The sequence below is a fragment of the Stegostoma tigrinum genome, chromosome 13, assembly GCF_030684315.1.
Source record: "Stegostoma tigrinum isolate sSteTig4 chromosome 13, sSteTig4.hap1, whole genome shotgun sequence".
Taxonomy (NCBI): domain Eukaryota; kingdom Metazoa; phylum Chordata; class Chondrichthyes; order Orectolobiformes; family Stegostomatidae; genus Stegostoma; species Stegostoma tigrinum.
The window spans coordinates 52,700,998-52,723,774 of NC_081366.1; the positions used below are offsets into that span (position 1 = coordinate 52,700,998).

General features: G+C 39.5%; 2 protein-coding genes across 3 annotated transcripts in view; one reads left to right on the forward strand and one right to left on the reverse strand.

Annotated features, from left to right (window-relative positions):
- LOC125458237 (sideroflexin-1) overlaps positions 1-14,348 on the reverse strand; it is a 110,166-nt gene extending 95,818 nt beyond the window's left edge. Inside the window, exon 1 of the mRNA XM_059650750.1 lies at positions 14,334-14,348. The gene's annotated coding sequence lies outside the window, so the exon portion shown is untranslated. The remainder of the gene's footprint in view (positions 1-14,333) is intronic.
- Positions 14,349-14,454: 106 nt separating this feature from the next.
- Positions 14,455-22,109, forward strand: LOC125458236 (D(1) dopamine receptor-like). Of its 2 annotated transcripts, none has more exons than XM_048543316.2 (2): positions 14,455-14,944; positions 15,473-22,109. In XM_048543316.2, exon 2 carries the CDS (start codon positions 16,026-16,028, stop codon positions 17,349-17,351), a length of 1,326 nt encoding a protein of 441 aa, XP_048399273.1. In that variant the 5' UTR covers positions 14,455-14,944; positions 15,473-16,025; the 3' UTR covers positions 17,352-22,109. The 2 variants fall into 2 exon arrangements, with proteins under 2 accessions (XP_048399273.1, XP_048399274.1); XM_048543317.2 differs by lacking the exon at positions 14,455-14,944 and adding an exon at positions 14,946-14,989.
- The last annotated feature ends 668 nt before the right edge of the window (positions 22,110-22,777 follow it).

Consider the following 22,777-nt stretch of genomic DNA (forward strand, 5'->3'; position numbering starts at 1 on the left):
GAAATGTTAATATATTTTAACCTATCCCTTTGGAATGTTTTTTCTGGAACGTGGCCACAATAGTCTTTCTTATCCTTTGTACATATATGTCATATCTCTGGTTGCAGAATTTATAATGATACATGTTTACAGTACAGAAAAGACCCTTACCATCTATTATTTGACAGCCAGCTCTTTGATAAAGCAATCTCAAGACATCTGACTGTTCCAATCTCCCCTGAGATTCCTGTTTTCTTTGTTGCTTGATTTATTTTAAATTCTACTTTTCTTTTAAATATTAAATCGTCTCTGTCTTAATCACGCCCTATGGCTAAATATTCCATACTTTAAAAAAAAGACAGCATAAAATACCTTCGAACATCTCCTGTTTGTCTCAGTAACAATTTTAAACTGACTACCTTTATTCCCGACTCTCAAAACAGAGGAAATAGTCTTCTGCTGTTTATTAAATCAATTTTTTTCATATTTTTAAAACTTGTATTCAAATTTTTTCAGCCTTTTTTTGCTACAGTGGCAATTATTCCTTTATCTCAAATTTCTTCTGATAACTGTAGTTTTTTTAAAAAAGAATTCTGATATTATCAAGATGAATCAATATCAGATGGCTTTCATACAGACTTTCTATTATTGGCATCAAAAACTACACAAAATAATAAACCATTGCCTAGTACAAATTTATTATGATTGGAGCACCTAAGTTCAAAGAAATACTGAATGACTGAAGCCGTGATTGAATTCAGTTTCAGCAAGTAATACAAAATATTAAAATAAATTGGCAGCATGTTGATACATCTGGTAGTTTTTCTCATTATCTCAGTTGTTACTTTCTATAGATGCCCCACCCCACCCCCGCCTAAATGAACTGGATATTCAAATAAAAGCACAGGTTTTATGCAATCTGACTAACCCACAAGAGTCTCAATTAAATGTTCTGCTGAGTCCTCAGCTCAATTCCCACCTGTTCTTTGGAGCTGTTGCTGTGGGACATGAGACTTTTGAGAGGGGAGAGGGTGCAAGATCAAAGAGTTAGGGAAATGACTGCAATTTTGGATTTTATGATGCTTGTGGAGATCAATAATATGAATAACCTGAATTTAACAAACAACCCAATGGAGGAAGTTAATTGACAAGATCCTACTTTTTTAGAGTTTTACACTAGCAATCAAACCAAAGTCAATACAAGTCTATGATAAAGTGTGTTCAATAGAGATTATAAATTGAAGTGTAACTGGCTGATATAACAAAAATAGATCTTACAGATTGACTTGCAGCTCCTTTGGCATACATGACATTAATCTCAGCTATACAGTCTTTCAAAACTCTGTTTTAGCCAGGCAGAGGTTCAGTTCTCTTATTCCTGCAAGAGTTAGACTTGAAGCCCCAACTGACAACAGTTTTATTACATCCAATTTCCATGAGTTTAGTAAACAATTTTCCAAATCCCCCTCAGCTCTACTCATGGAGACAACAATTTTAACTTTCCTTTCCAACGTGTCAGAACTTCCTTCCCTAGCTCCTTCACACATACAATTTCCCCCAGATGAAGAAAGAGAACTTCAAGGGTCCTATAATTTAAAAAAACAAATGATGCAGCTGTTGGGAAGTCTGAAATAAGAACCAAAAATGCAAGAAACTCAGTAGGTCTAGCAGCTCCTGTGGAGAGAAAAACAGAGTTAATATTTTAAGTCCAGGATGACTCTTCTTCAGAACTCCAGTATTTTCTGTTTTGTTTTTAAGAGCCCGCATTTGTTCTCATCACTAGCTGAAATGTAATGTCTCAGTTTAGTGCTTCTTCCTCCCTCCAATCAGCTTCTGTTTACCTAGCAACTTAAACCATCTGCTGGTTTCTCAAAACTTGTGTTACTGCCAGAAATTCAGTTACAGATTACCTCAAAATATCCACAGGCTTTGATACCAAGGTCAGTGCAAATGTGTAGGTTTCATTACACTGGATTCAAATTAGTCTGAGGCAATTAAGATGCCACAGGTTTCAATACAATTGCCTCCAATAAATAATATTTTTTCTGTATTTTTTTATTAACACTTTACTTTAGCCATCTACAATATCCAAAACATTGAATCAAGTGACTGCCGCCTTTTAATATTGACTATTTGTTTAATACAAGCATTCTTAGCATTTGGTGTTCCATTAATGATGAATATGTGCCTTATAATGTCATTATGTCATAATCAACAAATGTAAGTATTTCTGCTGAAACATTCATAAGCCTAAAAGACTGTTAAAGGTCCACAGTTAGAATTTTCTTCCCCTGCTCATTCCATTATCACTGCAAATCAAGGAGAAAGACAAAATGAAAATCCCGCATTATGTCTCTAAAAGCTGTACCATGTTGGATATAATTTTAACCTCAATAATACTGTTTTGATGCTGGTAATGTAAGGTGTGTAGCATATCCTTGCTACAGTTAACAAGGTGAGAGACTGTGAAATGATAGCAAAGTTTCACTTTACGTATGTAAGCTTAGGTGCTAAAAATGTAGGAAAAGTGTTTACTTGCTAAGAGGAAAACGGTGTTCTAATATTTTAAATTGATATAAAATCACGATCGTAATCAGAATCAAAATTATTGACAATATTAATAAGAGAGTAACAGTAGTTTACGCTCCTTGGGGATATAGCCAACACATAGCCTGTGGTCGCTGTGTAACCGGAAAAGGAAGCAAAAGAAAGTAAAATGTTTATTTCCCGTATTGACTGCTCTAAACCAAACAGCCCAAAGAAAACTGTAATGTGATCAGGTGATGATGGGTGAATTGGCTGCCCTTTTTCAACTTCCCTGGTTGGTCACAACAAAGAATAAAGTAAAATATAATTAATTAATTAATTTCTATTTTAGCAGCAAGAAGCCAATTACAAGATTTTCTTGAATGAAAGAAAGAGCAATTTTATCATCAGCCAACCCAGAGAGAAAGTAAGACACAATGTCAAGGATGACAAAGTGTGGAGCTGGATGAACACAGCAGGCCAAGCAGCATCTTAGGAGCACAAAAACTGACATTTCGGGCCTAGACCCTTTATCAGAAAAGTGTGCATACATTACTTATACAAACTTAAACAAGGACAGGGTCCAATACAAAAAGAAGATAAAAGGAATATACAATTTAAAGTGCTTAGGGTGTTTTTAAAGTGTAGATTTTAATTCTGAGACCACAGTTGGTTGGTTACGGTCCCGAATCATCAGCAGTAGTGAATAGTAGGAGGACTGCAGCGGTTCAAAAAGGCAGCTCACCACCACCTTCTCAAGGGCAACTAGGGATGGACAAGAAATGCTGGCCAGCCAGCTAAGCTCACATCCCACAAATGAATTTTAAAAATTTCAGTTATCATTTAAATTCTTGATGTTCTGATGTTACTTTTAAACCTGTCTTGTCACTTGTAACATTTTTTTCTTGAGAGACAGGGAACTTTCTTCAGTTACATTCTGCAGTCCCCTGCTAGGTTCTGCTTGAAGTACAATTTAGTTTGTTTATTCTGTCTGCAAATATTATGTGTTTTCTTTTGCTGATTGTAGGTGGGCTATCATCTCCAGTATATGAAAATTACCATAAAGTTATAAGTTGAAATTGGAAAAGAGGACCTTTTCAAGCCTGATGGGGTAGACTGGTTTCAGTGTCTTTGATAAATTGCTAACTTCAGTTCAGTTTGATTATTTTGTTTATTCCATGTTGGTTTCATTAAGTTTGGCTAAATTGTGTTGTCAGGTGATTGCTGTGGCCATTTTATATCAGTAGCTATGATACTATGAGTAGTATGCTTCTTTTCCAATAAAGCCTTGCATCAATGCCATGACCACCCAATATAAATCACAATGAGACCAAACAGATTTATTTAAGTCAAATATTTGTTCTTTTTCTAACAGCAGTTTTTACTGGTAGCTTTGCCTTCCATGTCGTTATCTTCAAGTCTGATCTGCGGTCAGCTTCCTTTTCCATATTTAGAAGCTGAACCTCTGATGAATCCTAATCATTGGGAATCAAGTCCCACATGCTCTACTGAGACTCATTTCTACCTTTCCACCATAACTTTTAACTCTACCCCATTTGTTGTGTGCATTAATTTAAGTGAGCCAGAACAGCTTCAAGTTGTCATTAAGAGAAGCTGAAGCAAATGCATTTTCCTTCAAAATGTCATAACCTGCATCCAACTTCATATGGCTAAACATGCACAACCTTCGTTTCCTTGTCAACTGAGTACAACATCAAATGTAATATTCTATTTATTAACCAAAACATTTACTTCCACTTTGTGACAATATTGTGGCTTTAAGAGGTGTAATTTGTCCTGGTTTCTCTTAAGAGAGATTTTAAGGCAGAGGCACCAAGCTGGCCAGTGGAAGTCTATAAAGTAAATAGCTTGGGAGGCCTTGGGTTCTTTTTTTAAGTTGGAACAATAGAAGCAGTCTGGATGGTTGTGGCCAGCTCCCATGGACCAGGAGTTCTAGTTTTTAGTTTTTGAGCTTTGAGATTCAGCATCAGTTTCTGTTGAAGTCTCAACAAGCCTGGAAGCTGCAATAAATGTCTCCTGGCTGCTACTCCCACTGAAGTGTCTGTTTATGTTTTTCCTTCTCGATTGCTGGTGTTACCTGTGAGACACACCTATTTTCTGAATTTTGCAAAAGGTCATTTTACTAAATTTGAACAGTTAATAAGTAATAGTTAGTGGATCTATGATTATGTTAAGTTTTTCAGTAGAGTTGTTATTCTAAGTTCTTTTTTCTTTTGTTATATTTTTAACAGTAGTGTTTGAATAAATTGTGTTTTCCATAATGCCAAGTACAGTTTGACCAGTTGAATTGCACCTGGAACACCGTACTTTACATTTGCCTTCAAAATAAGAAAAAGTTAGGTTCTCTGCTACCTTCTTAAAGTATTTTGAGGGGATCTGGTGTGGTCCATAATAGCATTCACAACAAAAGCTACCTCAGCTTTTCCCTCATTGTACCAGCAGTAAAATTCTTGAATGAGTATGTTAGAGCTGCAGACATTTGTTCATATGAATATAACTCCTTTTCTTATCATAAAATGTTTACAAATGCCTCTTTAAAAAATCTGCCATCCTCACTTGTCTAGCTGACATGTGACCCCAGGCCCACAGCAATACGGTTGACTCTTAAATTGTCTTCTCGGCAATAAGAGATAACCAATAAACACTGGCACATCCAGTGTTGCCCACATCCCGTGAATGAATAAAAAATGATATTGATATCCATTTTGGGACAGGAAATACAGCCTTCAATGTATTTGTAATATGCTTATGTAATGGATCTCGTAAGATCTTACAGAAGTGCCCAAGGCTGGGAAGACCTTTGTTTTCATTGCTTATTTTCTGTTTTTATTTCTGTTGATGGGAAAATAAAGTAAAAAAAATAAATTATGTTACCTTTCAGGCGCCCGGTAGTTAAAAATGACAAAATATTAAGTCAATATTAGCTGGTGTTCTTGAAAGTATGTCAGCATTTTCAGTCAGTTTCTCACACAGGAAAATTTGAAAATCATGACTCTAAACTTATTTTGTTCACTTTTATACAGGAGGTTGAGTTTTTCTTTGTCTTTCTAGTGAGCATAAATTCTTCGATACATTATATATTTTCTTGAAGAATATATATTGTGGCCACACATTTTCTCTGAGCTCAATGAAACATATGGAGATTTTTCACCAATATTTGTGTTTATCCCTCCCTCCCCCTCTATTTAAATTTTGTGTAAGCACATTTCAGTCTGTAACTTGTTCATCTGATTAATGTGTACTTGTATCTGTCAATTTGCATTTGTTTCAACCTGTCTCTCTATGGTAGTCAGAGCCCATCTTCAAGATTCTCCTTAGCTGAAGTCCATACCAGTAGATTCTTCAATCAGTCACTTCATTTATTCAACACAACTGGATTTGCTGGTCAATATAATTTATTGCAATAAGGATAGTGCATAAAAAATAGGTGCAGGAGTAGGACATTTGCTCCCTCAAACCTGTCTACCATTTTGTAAAATCTGTGCTGATTTGTCCCAGGTCTTGATTCATTTTAAATACTTTCAGTGATCTAGCCTCTACTACTCTAAGACAGAGAATTCTGAATGTTCAGTACTCACTGAGAGAAGAAATTCCTTTGCAACTCAGTTTTAAATGCATATCCACTTAATCTGTAGCTATGTCCCCTAGTTCAAGATTCCTCCACTAGTAGAAACATATTCTCAACATGTACACTGTCCTCCACGAGTAGAAACATATTCTCAACATGTACACTGTTGAGATCCCTCAAAATCTTGTATGTTTCAGAGAGACAACCCCTCATTCTTTTAAACTCAAATTAAATAAAAGCCCAACCTGTTTAGCCATTCTTGATAAATCCCTTCCTCCCAAGAATCAGCAAAGTGTATCTTTTGAATATCTCCAATGCCAGTATTTTGTTTCTTAAATACAGGGGCCAAACTGTACTTAGTGCTCTTGGTGTAGCTTCACCAATATGCCTTAGAGCTGTAACAAGACTTCTCCATATTTAAACTTGAAACCCCTAGCATTAAAAGCCAAAATTCCATTTACCTTCTTAATTACTTACGCGAAAAAGGCATGATAACTGTTTGTGTTTCATGCACAAGAACACTACGGTCCCTCTGTGCTATGCTTTTTTGGAGGCTCTCTTCATTTAAATAATAGTCTGCATTTTGATTCTTCTTATCAAAGTACATGACCTCACACTTTCCTACTTTAAAATTCATTTGCCAAGTTTTTGCCCATTCACTCAATTCACTGCATATCCTCTTGCGGATTCGTAATGTTCTTATTACAACGTATCATCTCAACTATTTTTCTACAGGAATTTGGATACATTCAACTCTGCCCCCTCCTCCATTTCATTAACATAGATGGTAAATAATCAAGGCCCTAGGATTGACTCTTGTGGTGCTCCATTAGTTATATATTTCTGAAAAAAATAATCCATTAATCCTGATTTTTGGTCTTCTGTGTGTTAACCAATCCTCAATACGTTAACCCAATTCAGTGAATTCCTATCTTGTGCAATAATTATTTATGTAGCACCTTACTGAATTCCTTAATTGAATGGCTTAACCCACAAAATTCACATAATCTAGCCTGACCAAAATTGGAATAATAGTACATTAAATATCTATGCAGCTTCTACTGTCATTTTGCCTTTTTCCTTTAACAGAAACAAAGAAGATAGGAGCAGGAGTAAGTCATTCAACTCTTCAAGCCTGCTCCATTATTTAAAATGATCAATGCTGATCATTAAACTCAAAACCCTAATCCCGCCTGCTCACCATATCCTTTGACTCTTTTAGACACAAGAGATATATCTACATCCTTCTTGAAAACACATAATGTTTTAGCCTGGACTGCTTTCTGTGACATTGAATTCCATAGGATCATCACTCTCCGAGTGAAGAAATTTCTTCTCAACTCAGTCCTCCTTTATCCTTAAACAATGACCTCTTGTCTGGACTTCCCCACTTTTGGGAACATCTGTCCTGCATCTAACGTAGCTAGTCCTGTTAGAATTTTATAGGTTTCTATGAGATCTGCCTTCATTCTTCTAAACTCCAGTGAGTACAATCTTAACTGATTCAATCTCTCCCCATATGTTAGTCCTGCCATCCCAGGAATCAATGTGGTAAATCTTTGCTGCACTCCTTGCATAGCAAGAACATCTTCCTGAGATAAGGAGACCAAAACTGCATACAATATTCTAGGCGTGGTGTCACCAATGCCCTGAGTAATTGCAGCAAGACATTCTTGTCCCTGTACTTGAATCTTCTCTTGATGAAGGCCAAAATACGGATGCTTTCTTTCTGCTGGCTGTAACTGGTGCACGAGGACATCCAGGTCCCATGGAACATACCCCTCTCTCAATTTACAGCCAAATAATAATTCCATCCTATCCCTAGCATTCTAATGCCCCCGCCCTCAAAGCCTGAATTCTTCATTGTGCTTATTTCTTTCACGAGGCTGACTTGATCCATTTAATCATTTCACTCAACTTTTGACCAGTTATATTTCTCTTTTGGCTTTCATTTTCATTAATATTGTTAATGGTACAATTTGCTTAGGTATTGTCTCCCAGATTTTAAAACATGAATTAAGGCAATGACCAGACCCAGGACAAGATTCCCAATCCATTATGATTCATATTGGATACCTCAATCTGATAAACTCTTGGGTAAAGAGGGCTGGACTGGCTTCCCTTCTTTATTCATCCACTCCTCATTTGATTGCAGCAAAGTAAATTTATAAAGGATCACTTCCCTTGCAGATATCTTGCTCACTGACCCATATGAGCTTTTTTTAAAATGAACCAATTAAATCAGATTTTCCCTAATTAACAAATAAAGTGAATTTATTAATTACAAAACACACGACACAGATAGAGACTAGAAGTAAGAGTGGAATCCAAAAAGATAAAAGTTAATATGTACATAGCAATGCTTGAATTGTGCATGAAAAGTGGTTAGTTGAGCATTGCTGCTGTTGCATTGGAGGTTACCAGTAGTGTTGACATTGTCATTCGAACAGATTATTTTTGAGATTCTTTGTTTTGTTAGCTGAATGAAGTTCCTTTGTACTTATTCCATTTCAAACTGGCTACAACACTTAGAATCAAAAAGCTCTTTCTTTGCCTGCAACAAAGGGTGAAAAAAGATTGTTGTTTGACTGTGGCCTTCACAGTGTGCTCACTCTTGAATACAGACTGGAACATATGAGAATGTTCAGTTCCGCTAGCAGAGTTGAAGCAGTTTTTTTAACCCTTGATCATTTATATTCTTCAAAGGCAAAAATGCAAAATATGTCTGCAGTTTGAAGCATAACCTCAATGTGAGCACAGTGGCTCAGTGGTTAGCACTACTACCTCACAGCACCAGGGACCTGGTTTGATTCCAGTCTCAGGTGACTATCTGTGTGGAGTTTGCTCATTCTCCTTGTGTCTTTGTGGGTTTCCTCTGGGCCATCTGGGTTTCCTCCCACAGTCCAATGATGAGCAATTTAGGTGGATTGGCCATGGTAAATTACCCTGTAGTATTCAGGGATGTACAAGCTAGGTGGACTAACCATGTTAAATGCAGGGATATGGGGATAGAATGAGGGGTACATTTGAGTGGGATGCCCTACAGAGGGTTACTGCAGAGTCAATTGGTTGAATGGCCTCATTCTACACTGTGGGGATTCTAATCCACAGGAGTGGATTGTTCTTAGGTAGGACATCATCAGATACCTTTTGTTGCATTCCTCAGTCCCACACACAATCTAATGCATGCTTGCAGTTGTATCTGTAACAGTTCTCTTTAAAAACAGCACATTTTGGAATTATAGGTAAAATTGTCCATAGTACTTTGGCATTCTGACCCATGGTCATGATAATTATCATACCTCCTTTAATTAACTCTGTCCCCATTTTCAGTCTTCCTTTGGTTTCTTTTGCACAGTTTTTGAATATGTGACAGCCTCCCAATTCCTTGGGCATTTCTATCTTCTCCCCTAACTACCTACTCAGTTAAACCAGACCTTGCTAAACCTTGATAATAAAATGTGAGGCTGGATGAACACAGCAGGCCCAGCAGCATCTCAGGAGCACAAAAGCTGACGTTTCGGGCCTAGACCCTTCACCAGACCTTGCTAAACCTTGGCAGTTCATGAAAATCAGTGCTGAGCTGTAAACCCTACATCCTAACCATCACCAAGCACACTCGCTTTCACTTTGACAGCCAGGCTTATGCCTCACTTCATCACTCCTCTGATGAACCCCTTCTTCATTCATTTCCACCTTAAAACTCAATTACTGTGATGCATTCTTTGCATTCTGTAACTTTTATAAATGTCAAGTGTTTCTTTAATACTTGGTGTTAAAAGAATGGACAATAATTATTTGGTTAATTCATTAATTATTTGATTAAAAAGGATAAAAGGATAACCATGTAAAACCAGAATAATGAGAAATTCGGCCAGTGATATACCCTGAAAAGCATTGAGGAATTTTGTTTAATACAATATTGGTAGGATATGGTTTTACTAAGAGAATGGGAAAGATGTAGGAGTAGAAGAGCTGGACATATCTTTCCTCATTTGCTCAGTACCCTCTCCTCATTAATCCACATCAGCACCCTATATTTTCCAAACAAAACTGAAGCCCTTGCACTCAGCTTCATATCCTTCCACAGCCTTGTTCCAACATATCTCTAGCCTATATTACCTACCACATTCTTTCAGCCCTGACTCTGACCCCTCCCCTCACTTTACTCCACTGTTCATAACAAAGCTCTTCTGTTAGTTCCAAATTCTGGATTCATCCTCCAAACCCTTCACCTCACTTCTTCTCTCCCCCACTCAAAACACAACAATTTGATCAAATTTTGAATCATTCAATCTTAGCCTCAGTACATTATTTAACTTCTGTTCACTTAGAAATTTCATAGTGATACCTTTGTTTTCTTTAATGTTAAGAATCTAAATCAATGTTCACTGTAATGTGACTACTGGACTAGGCATTCAGAGACAGGAACTAACAAGCTTTACAACAAGAATCCAAATTTTACCACAACAATTTGAGAACTTTAGTTCAATTTTGACAATCCATACATAAATATTGGCATCAGTAAGAAGCTGTTGGGCTGCCTTAAACTCAGTTTTAATGAAGGAAACTGACCATCCTTACCTGATTTGGCCTGTAGATCTATCCCATGTGCTTTCTGAAGGGTCTCAGCAAGTCATTCAATTTTATCACGTTTAGAAAAGACCATTATGTTGAGTGGTTTTAGATTTTCAACATAGTCATTTTAAAATCAAGTATTAAAATACAAAAAGAATAGAATTAATTGTTTTGTTAAAAAAAGGATCCTTTTGTACAAATTAAAGAAGATGAGAAATTAGGCCAATGATATACCCTGAAAAGCATTGTGGAATTTTGTTTGATACAGTGCTAGCTGGATATATTTCAATAAGAGAATGGGTAAGGAGTGACTGCAAAACCATATGATGTAGAAGTGGGCTCTTCAGCCCTATTGAGACTGTTCCACCATTCAATGAGATCATTATTGATCTGATAATTTTCAACTTCACTTTCCTGTCTTTTCCCAAACCTTGATTCCCTCACCGATTAAAAATCCAACTATCTCAGAATGTACTTAATGACGCAGTCTCAAAAGCTGTCCGCTATACAGGATTCCAAAGATTCAGACTGTACCATCTGACAGAAGGTTTTCCTCCTTATCTCTGTCTTAAATTCCACTACCCCTTATTTTGAGATTATGTCCTCTGGTCCCAAACTGTTCCACAAAGGGAAATAACCTCTTTGCACATACCCAGTCAAGGCTCTGAAATATTTTGAATATTTCATTTAAGTCCCTTCCCAGTCTTCTAAATTCCTACAAATATAGACTCAATCTACTCAACCTCTTTTTATAAGATAGTCCTTGCATACCTGGTATCAATCTAGTGGACCTTTTCAGGGAATAATTCTGAGGCAGAGGACTAATCTGCTGAAGAAGAGCCAGGGATTAATCAAGCATAGTTTTGTTAAGGTGACGTAATATCTATGATGGTCTAGTTCCTTTGAAATAAAGGCCAAAATTCCATTGTTCTTGCCTATTATTTTCTAAACCTTTTAGTTTTTTTCTGATTCATGAATGAGGACTACCTAATCTGTCTATTTTGTAGTTTTCTGCAGTCTTTCTCCATTTAAGGAAAATTCAGATCCTCTATTCTTCCAGGCCCAGGATTCGTCTATTCCGTTTGTCTATTGTTTCTTCTGTTCTCGTTTTTTTTTCTTTATTTTTAGTTTTTTAGTTTGTTTTCTTTCCTTACCTTCTGGAGAGAAGTCAGGGTACAGAGCGTGGTAAAAACTGAGTCTCCAGTGGAACTTTTGCACTCGGCAATGTGGCAGCTGGATTTCTCAGCTGCGTTGCGGCATCAAGGTCTGGAGCAGTCAATGGTGATGTGGCTGGTGAGCTGTCAGCAGCGAGATTGAAGCACAGGGGAGAGATCACATCCAGCATGGAGAGAGAAATGAACCCAGTGTAGTGTAGAGATTGAGTCCAGTATGGGGAGCGATCAGTCCCTTATGGGAAAGTGCAGCATGGAGCAACTGCACGCCCATGGCCAAAGTAGAACTGTAATGCTGGGCTTTAAAATTTAACTTTTTTTTACTTTGTAAGAAGAACTGTAATCATGAACTTTTACCTTATTTCTTTATTTTTCTACTTTGTATCTAAGATTTTGTACCTCGGTACCCTTGTACCTAAGATGGAACTAAGAATGGAGACTTTGTACACTTTTCATTGTATTCCTGTGTCTCAGACTTGAGTACATGTGACAATAAAACCAAATTCTAACTCTAATCCTAATTAAAACTATGTAACCTCTCATTTTCCCACATTCTCTTCCCACTGCCATGATCTTATCCACTTGCTTAACCTACCTGTATTCTTCTGCAGATAATAAAATGTGAGGCTGGATGAACACAGCAGGCCAAGCAGCATCTCAGGAGCACAAAAGCTGACGTTTCGGGCCTAGACCCTTCATCAGAGAGGGTTCATCCAGCCTCACATTTTATTATCTTGGAATCTCCAGCATCTGCAGTTCCCATTATCTCTGTATTCTTCTGCAGCCTGTTTGTGTCATTTTCACCACTTGCCTTCCCAACTATTTTTGTGTCCTCTGCAAATTTGGATATAGAACATTCATTTTCCTCATATAAGTCATTCATATAGGAAACAACTGTGGCCCCAACCACTGTTTCTTATGGCGTTCCTCGGTGTGTCAGCAAGACTGATTTTGGTAAGAATTTAAGTTAGAAAATAACTATAGTGTTGTCTTAATCCTTGACCTTGTGTTCTGAACAAGGAATGTCAAAAATCTACAGCCTCCTCAGGACAATTGACAATAACTGGCACCAGTCTCACTAACAATATATACAACCAAAGAAGGAGTTTGAAATGAAGTTGTTGAAAAAAGGAAAAATGTCACTGCCTAACAAATGGAAATGATGTAAAATTACTCATACCAGAGTATTCAAAAGCTGAAAGAAAATAAGGTCAAGACAACAAAACAGAGGTTTAGTAGATTTAAAAAAGGGTGTAACTGAGGTTTGAGTGCTGCATTCTGTGGGTGGGTTCAACCCTTTTGATGCAGAACAGCACGGTGTTTACCGTTCATTACTCGATCACACAATTGGATTTACATTACTAGTACTAGTTCAATTTAAAAAGGAACTGCTTCAGATTCTTTTTAAATAGCCTGCCCGATGCTTATTAAAAGTTATCATTTATCACGTTTACTTTAAAAGAACTATAAATTTGCATTTTTCTTAAGATTTTACTTCGCGATCTTTAATTTTAATGGAGCAGTGCTGTCGGATTATTGTAAAGGAATGCGTTAATGCAAACTAAGGTAATCTTCATTCTCTCAGAAGGTAATAAGATTGTGAAGCATTTTTTATCTTTGGAGAAGATTTCTCCGGGCAGAATACTGTTCAGATTTATGAAGTTCGATTTACGTGAGTTAAATTTGCATTTGTGGCGTAAGAAATATTGAAATAAAAACAATGAAAAATAAATATGGTGGGCACAGGTTCGAGCCCCCTTTAAAGTAGCGAGCGTTTTGTTTCCTTATTACTGAAAAGGGGACCCGGGTTGCTAATTTACTAGCTTTTGGTCATATGCTAACTGTGGATTGGGAATGATAATTTGGCAGGGCGATTTTAAGGAGTCGTCGCCTTCCTGAAAAAAGGACACTTGGCAAATAGATTTCGTTAATCTGATGTACACATTTGTGTCAACTATTCTGAAGAACACTCCGTACCTGATCGTGAAAGTCAGCGGTTCGAAATTAAAACCCTTACCACTTTACATTTCAAAAAAATAATTTAAATTACAACCTCCCTTTGCAAATGATGGAGAAAGCTAGGTGGACCAGACTTGATTTCACGTTGTCGTAGTGATGGACAGCCATTGCCACAGGAGGCAGAATTAATCCGAGATCTGTTTTTTATCAAAATGTAACATTTGACCTTGTTATAAACAGCTAAAATGCCGGGTAATTGTTTTCGATATTTAAGATTTTGCTTAAACATTATTGTCTGGCATAAGAACCGAAAGAAATGCGGACGTTGTAAATCAGGAACAAAGACAGAAGAGATAGAAGTTGCAGGTCTGGCAGCATTTGTGAAGAAAAAGCAGTTAACGTTTCGGGTCCGCTGACCCTTCCTCAGAACATCTTGCCCTTGGAAACATGGTTCCAAAGTTCGTTAAACGTTTCCTGTTATTAATTATTTGCCTGCATTCGAATTTTCCAAGTGCACCCGAAAGAATTACCTTAAATTGGGAACAAATTAAGCATCCCCTTGCCTTGACAGACGTGGAGCGTTTGTCACTTGCTGCCCTCGCTGTTTAGGTGGTCGGAAGAGCTTTTAGCATCAAGCGCAATTCACGGGCAGCAACTGCGTGTTTGAGCGGTCGCTGAAACTCTCCCGTCTCTTGAACAACAGCGTTCACAATCCGCGCGGTGGCGCAACAAGCTCACGTCCAGTCTTATGAGATTTTGGGGAATTCATTAACAAGGGAGCGAGGTAAAGAGGCAACAGAGCTCGGAAGATTTACTGTGAAGCGCTATATTTTGTCAATGACGACACATGCACCTATAGCCAGCCACTGAACTGTGATAAACATTTATGTTGTCGGACTATTGAGCATAGCAATAAAGCTACAGCACGTTTTTGGACATTTTATTCTCGTTTTGGAGGTGAACGTTGTGCCGACAGTCTTTATCCGCTTTAAAATGAGTGTAGGACTAATGCTCAACCGACCCGTCAACACTGCACTTTCGTGAGAATAAGAGGGTGAAGTGCTGAATCGTTTCAAAACGGACTGGGGTACACGGTTTTGCGATCGTGCCTGCTTCATAAACAGAGCTTGGGACAATCTCAGTGAGTACTTGCAGATAACCGCTGAACGTCAGGCAGGGTGTGCAGGTGAGATGTAGGAACCGCAATGTGAACTGCTATCTCGGGGAGACTGCACCGTCCTCACAGGCTCAAAACTCACTGCATTGTGGCGACTAGAAAGTTGCTGAACATTTTTTTTGGGAGGAGGGAATGGTAGACGTGGAGTAACTATTAACTTTAAGTTACGACTTCCTCGCGGGAGAACAAAACCCAAAATGCAGCGCACATTGGAAATCTGTTCTGGCGGACAATCTGTGGAACTTTAAATTTAACCCTGGCATCCTTTCTCTACAGACACTGCCTGATCGGCTGAGTGTTTCCAGAATGCTGTGTACCTCATCTCGTTATAATAATTCTGGCTGTAAATGCGATCCACCAGTGATCACACTTGCAATGGGACTCGGGAGTGTAGTAAATGCTTAATAATTTGAGAATGACATTCACACTAGTTGTGTGGCTATTTAAAGGTGACATTATTTGCTTCATTTCTGATCTCTTTAAATTTCCAAGGAACGTTGAATGGATGGCGGGGTGCGGGATATGCGGATTTTGTAACTAGAGGCACGGACAGCTTGGAGTGAAAAGTTCCGTCAGAGAAGCTGTCGAAAAAAAACGAGAAATTTTCATCCCCCTACTGTGTAAAGTGGATTCACACGCTCTCCAGGATACCAGGGAGGACAATTAAGCAGGAATACTTACAGGAGATTGATCATTTGGTAGTATGCAATGTAAGTGCATTGCAGAATTTTGCACCTCTGCAACAGGGGACGGGGCAATGTTGAGAGTTGCTCTTTTTCGGGACATTGAGGTAAAGATGTTTAACGGCAACACATCATGGAGCTAAAGTTAAACCTAACTCGTGGGAAAAGGCATTGATTAAAGTTAAGACCAGGTAGAGATGGATTGAAGGTAGGCCCTTTCTTTGGTCGGGAGACGAGATATTGCCATGACCGCCGTGTGGTCGGCGGGTTCCCTGTGATTTGCGGGAACGGGTCTGAGTGTGACACAGGAGGACGGGTGGACACTGTATCCAAGGGCTCGTTTCTTTTTGCGGCTGTGGGGAATGAGGCTGAACACCACCACCATGGATGGCAGCTCGCTGGCTGCTGAGCAGGACTCCTCGTTCCGAGTGCTCACGGGCTGCTTCCTCTCGCTGCTGATCCTCTCCACGCTGCTCGGCAACACCCTGGTCTGCGTGGCGGTCATCCGCTTTCGCCACCTGCGGACGAAGGTCACCAACTTCTTTGTGATCTCGCTGGCCGTCTCCGACCTGTTGGTGGCGGTGCTGGTGATGCCCTGGAAGGCGGTGAGCGAGATCGCGGGCTTTTGGCCCTTCGGCCCCTTCTGCAACGTGTGGGTGGCCTTCGACATCATGTGCTCCACCGCCTCGATTCTCAACCTGTGCGTGATCAGCGTGGACAGGTACTGGGCCATCTCCAGCCCCTTCCGCTACGAGCGGAAAATGACACCCAAAGTGGCTTTCGTGATGATCAGTGCGGCGTGGAGCCTTTCGCTGCTGATCTCCTTCATCCCCGTTCAACTCGATTGGCACAAGGCGAGAGCCCCGAATGGGCTACGTGGCAATGCCAGCTCCCAGCGCCGAGGGGACAACTGCGATTCCAGCCTCAATAGGACGTACGCCATCTCCTCGTCCCTCATCAGCTTCTACATCCCCGTGGCCATTATGATTGTCACCTACACCCGCATTTACCGGATTGCCCAGAAACAGATCCGGCGTATCTCGGCCCTGGAGAGAGCCGCGGTGCACGCCAAGAACTGCCAGAGTGACCGGAGCAGCGCCAGCACCGCTGACATCCAGCCCGAGAGCTCCTTCAAGATGTCCTTCAAGCGGGAGACCAAAGTGCTCAAGACCCTGTCGGTGATCATGGGCGTCTTCGTGTGCTGCTGGCTGCCCTTCTTCATCCTCAATTGCATGGTGCCGTTCTGTGAGAGTCACGCCAGCCCGCCGCCCCTGCCCTGTGTCAGCGGCAGCACCTTCGATGTCTTTGTCTGGTTCGGCTGGGCCAACTCCTCCCTCAACCCCATCATCTATGCCTTCAATGCAGACTTCCGCAAAGCTTTCTCCACCCTGCTGGGCTGCGACACTCTGTGCGCCAGCAACGCGGTGGAGACGGTCACCATCCACAACGGAGTCTCCTCGTACCATCCCGGGCCATCCCTGGATAAAGCGGAGAACAGTGTCTACCTGATCCCCCATTCGGTGTGCTGCCCTCCAGAAACCCCGACCGACCCCAACCGCAGCGCAAAGCTCTCGCCCATTTCCCAGCACGGGGCGGTTAGCCTTCTGTCCAGCAATGGGGACTATGAGACAGACGTGTCCTTGGAAAAGATCATTCCCATTACCCAAAACGGCCAACACAACACCTGACCGCACCGGAAGAAAAGCTGCTTTTCTATGTAGTAGAGCCAACATACATGCCAACTAGTGTCAAACGTTTTACACTCGGTTTGCCCATTACTAACAAAACACTGCTTAGTGTAGTTACTTGAACTTCAAGTTACATATAACAGAGTCCTTCATTTACCCCTATTTAATATTGGACTTTTAATGAAATTAAGTGAGAAAGGTTCTGTAATTCCTTCTGGATAGATGGCATTCATTCCTATATTCAGTATTGAAGCCTGTGCAGTACAGTGGCTACAAAACACCAGTCCTATTTTGTAATATCACCTGCGACTGTATTGGAACAGAAACCGGCTTCATGCACAGCTGATAACTGTGAAACAATGGGTGAATGTGGCCCAGTAATCAGTGTGGAATATTGCTGCAGCCTTTAAAATGATTTGCAAAACATTCATTAGGTGGAGTTTTAATACATTTTTGTTACCTGTTAATTCCCAGTTGCAGCCACATTGTAATTGTAAGATTGACAACAAACATTGAGTGAGTCCTGTCTTCAACTCAGTACTAAACAATCCCAACCTGAAAAACCAGTAAGAATTGGGATTATGGTCTGCCTTTGCTGGCACCACCTTTAAGTTCCAGTGACATTCCCTGCTGCAGAAAAGACATACAATTTCCCTATAGTCATGATAGGATGGGAATGATGTGGGAAGGCTCATGACGCTATCAATTTCTAAAGTTTGAAAACTGTATTCAACATAGAACTATTTATTAACTGATTTAACATCACAACTTGTAGTGGTATACAGCAAATGTGGGGCTGTAACTAGTATTTAGATTTCTCCCCCCTGAAAAAACTCAATGGATTTCAACATGCTGAAACGTGCGTGAGTTGTATTGTCAGACAGTAAAGAGTTTCCTCCTTACTTGTTGAGAACTAAACTTACTGCACATATCTGTGTGTCATAATACATTCTGTGCTTATTCCTCTACTGAAATGCTGTCACACCCATTCTAATTTTATACATTCTTGTTCTATGTACTGATCATTTATGAAAATTGTATATGGTGTGTATTTTCAAAATGGCAGTGATTGCCCCTCTATTAATTGTCTTAACCATCCCCCAACCCTTTCCATTATTGATAAATTTCCTGTCTTCTCCTCATGCGCTCTTCCTTTTGTTTCTTGTATTGACAAACCAGTAATCATACATAGGAACTGCCCATTGTGTGCTGTTTGGTACAATACTGTGCACAAGTGTGAAAGCTTGGAAAATTGTGTTATGTATGGTTTGTCTTCTTTGCTTACCTCAGAACTAGCTAATTTGAAAAAAAAGTCACTCTGTGCCTGTGTTATTTTAACCTGAACTCTCAAATAATCCTGCACCATGGTGAACTGAGAAACAAACATGGATCAGATGCCAAAAGCCTGGTGTTTTCAGGTTTTCTGATCACTGAGACTGTTTTGTCAAAGGGCCGAGCAATTCAGATACCGATAGTGAATGTACAACTGAATGTCATATAATTAAATGTTCAGTTCAATAATGTACAGTGATGCTGATCATGTTGCTCCTGTTAAAGTGAATGTCCTGGAATTTGTTTTCATTTACAGGTGTTGGGAATATGTAAGCTATTTTAGTGGCAGTAGCTGAACAATGTACAGTCCTGTGGTATAGGCCTGTCACATTAGCTTTCAATATTCATCGCCAGTAGACCAAAAAAACTTGTAAAATCTATTATATGGATTGGGTACCTGTCATGTGGATGAAACAGAAAATTGGATCCAGAGGATGCCTTCTCTGCAGGCATTAATTACTGTTGCAGTGGAGGATCAGATATAAACATCAAGTAATAGCTGAACACCACAGCTTCTATTCATCCATCTCACAATTTGCAAGCTAGATTAAGCATAATTAGATGTAATGTTCAAAAACTTTGCAACATCATCTTTGTAAGAATTAGAAGCATTGACAGGTCTGACAGCATCTGTGGATTTAGAAACAGAGTTAATATTAGAGGTTGGTGACCATTTATCAGTAATAACTCAGTTGGTAGTTGGACCTAGTTGAGAAGGGGAAGGAACAAGTTGAGTTATGTTATGAGACGTGTTTTGGGCTAGTAGCAGTCAGGTTGGTTTGGGAGGGAATTGAAGGGTCTGGTGGGATTTGGATAAAGAAATTGCATCAGATGGGAGACCGTGGGGGCAGGGTGGATTTGGAGGTCTCGGAGGGAAGTTGAGAGTCAGATAGTGTTGGAAGACTTGAAGAGTTGGGTGATCAAGGGTGTTGGGGGAGTCAATTGTTCAGTGAGCAGTATGTGCTGGGATGGGGATTCAGATGTATCGTTATTCAGAAGTGGCACACTTTTAATCTATCTAATGTTTCCTTGGTAACTGTCCAAGTTAGATCTCTTCAAAAGTGCAGGGAGATGGAGAATTGTTTTCCAGAAGTTTAAGCTTCCAGGGATTCCTGTGGACAGTGCATTGACACTTTCAACTATCTGAAGACTGAAAAGAAGATATGGGCCATAAAAACATCTCAAGGCACATCATAGAAGTATGAAAAAACAAAATTTGATGTTGAGCCGTATAATGAGATAAAATGGCAGATAAGAGAAAGCTTGGTCAAAGAGCTGGTTAAGATGTGATTTAAAGAAGGAAAGAGAGGTAAAAAGGCAGAGAAATTTACAAAGAATTTCATGATGTGAGATTTTGGCAGTTGAAGGCACAGTCACCAATGATAGAGTGATTTAAATCGGCAATAATCAAGAGTCTGGAAATAGAGGAGAGCAGGTATCAAAGGATTGTGGGGGAAGTTACAAAGATTGGGAGGATGCTGGGAGCAAAAATGCGTGGTAATGTCACAAGTAAAGAGAACAGGATCAGGAGGAGGTGTAAATGGTTTCACAGAATGGTTATAGCAGAATGGTTATAACCAATATTTGCTGACCATGTAAATGTGAAAGGTGGAATATTCAGAACTCATTGTTTAGGTTGCAAGCCTGTAAAGTGCCTATTATGTAATGAGATGCTACTCCTCGAGTTTACATTGAGATTAGTCTCCTTCCACTATTCTCTCAGGTTGAACTTGGACATTGTACTCAAGCCCACTGACAAGAGAAACATCATTGTTGATTGGTGAACAGTGGAATCGGAAATGGAAACTCCAACACTTTGCCCCTCCTCCTGTATCACAATCCATCTGCTGATCATCCATCAATTATTTCCAAACACCTTATGTTCTCTGAAGGTATTTTGTGACAGCTACCAACCTTTTGATTCCAAACTCAGACAGGATCCGTTTCGGATATGTTATATCACTTTAACATTTCCAGTTTATAAGCCCTGTATTTTCATCCTTTATTTCCCATACAACCATCCCCTGACATGACAGTTTGCAGCCCCCTCTGCTTCTCCCTTGAACAAAGACCTAAGCAATCCCTGTCAATCACTACCCACCTTCTCTTTGTAGTCCTGTTCTTTTAACTCCACTCACTTTCTTCAAATAATAGATATTGCTATGGGAATTCATATGATTCCTGGTTCTGCCTGACATTCTGTGGGATATATGGATTTGTTCCAGTTGGACATAGTTTGCCTCCTTAACTCTTTTTCCTGTATATTGAAAATTATATTGGTTCACTTCCAGTTTACCTCCTGAATTGGATAATTTATTTTACTCCCAGTTTTGTCATCTTATGGTTCATCTCTGTTTCTTCCATTTCCTTCCTCAACTTCTTTATCTCCATAGCTGGAGATAGGCTGTCTACCAATATTAATCATAAGTTCACTGACTCTCACAGCTACCTTGTTTACACTTTTTCCCAGCTCCCCTTCCTTTAAACATTCTATTCTATCAGTTCCTGTCTCCATCACATTTGTAACGATATTGCTATTTTACAGACCAATGCTTTCAAAATATCTTCTTAATTAGGATGGTTGGTAGAGCACCCAATTCTACCTGTTCTATTACTCTCACTCTTTCTCCTCCTAACAGTATTTTTTGACCTTTGTTTTGCTGCTAACAATACTTCACTTCTTCTCAAATGTTACCACTCCCTTTGCATTTTGTTCTATAATGCCTTTGATCTCCAACCTGTTTCACTCTCTTTCCTGGAGTGTCATCATTTTTTCATTCACCCCTCCTCTCTTTTAACGAGAACAAAAGATGTAGGAGCTATTTGGTCCATCGAGTCTACTCCACCATTCAATGAGATTGTGGAGACACCATGGCAGATCTGATAATCCTCATCTCTACTTTCCTATCTATTCCACACACCCCTTGATTCCATTACTGTCTGAGAGTTTGCTGTCTCAGCCTTGAATATTCTTAATGACTCAGCCTTGACTGCTCTCTGAAATAAAGAATTCCATAAATTCACCACCCTCAGAGAAGGATCTCCTCTTCATCTCTGTCAAACATGGGTGATCCTCTTATTCTGATCTCCCAAAACAGGAAATATCTCTGAATCAATCCCGTCAAGTTTTTTCAGAATCGTATGTGCTTCGATAAAGTCTTCACATTTTTCTAAATTACAATGTGTTCAAGCCCCATCTACTCAACTTCTCTTCATTAGAAAATCTCTCTATACCTCAAATCAACCCAATGAATCTTCTCTGGATTTCCTCCAATGCCTGTATATCTTTCTTTATGTAAGAGGCCCAAAATTGTTCAGATTATTGTAGGTGTGGTCTTACTGGTGCCAGATAGTATAGTGAGTTTGTTGACTTGCTCACCGAGTAGGCTTGTTCTCATTCACATGTTTTATCACCATGCTAAGTAACGTCATCAGTGGAGCTTCTGATGAAGCGATGTTATTCTCCTCTGCTTGGAATTTATACTGTCTAGTCCATTGTGGTGAGTAGTGTCATTTCCTGTTTTGATCCAAATGAGTTTGTATATGGGGTCCAATTCTATATGTTTGTTGATTGCATTACTGGTGAAGAACCGTGCCTCTAGGAATTCCTGTACGTGTCTCTGTTTGGCTTGGGCTACTATGGTTTTTCTATGGAAATTATATGGGCCTTCCTAGAGACATGGTTCTCCACTTGTAATGCAATCATCAAACATATAGAATTGGACCCATATGCAAACCCATACAGATCAAAACGGGAAATGGCACTACTCACCAAATGGACCAGACAATATAAATTCCAAGTGGAGTAGAATAACATCGCTTCATCGGAGTCTCCACTGATGATGTCACCGAGCATGATGATGAAATGTCTGAACAAGAACAAGCCAGCGTGGTGAGCAAGTCAACAAAGTCACCCACAACCTGAGCTAGAGATCTTTGCCAAAACTTCAAAAACTAGTATAGTTTTAACAAGACGTCCCCTTTCTTTATGTTTCATTCCCATTGAAATAAAGGCCAACAGATCATTTGCCTTCCCTATTACCTACTGAACTTAGATGCTAGCTTTTGAATATTCATACAGAATGACTCCCAGA

Excerpts from the sequence above, each read along its gene's own strand:
- LOC125458236 (XM_048543316.2), top strand. The coding sequence starts at position 16,026 with ATGAGGCTGAACACCACCACCATGGATGGCAGCTCGCTGGCTGCTGAG.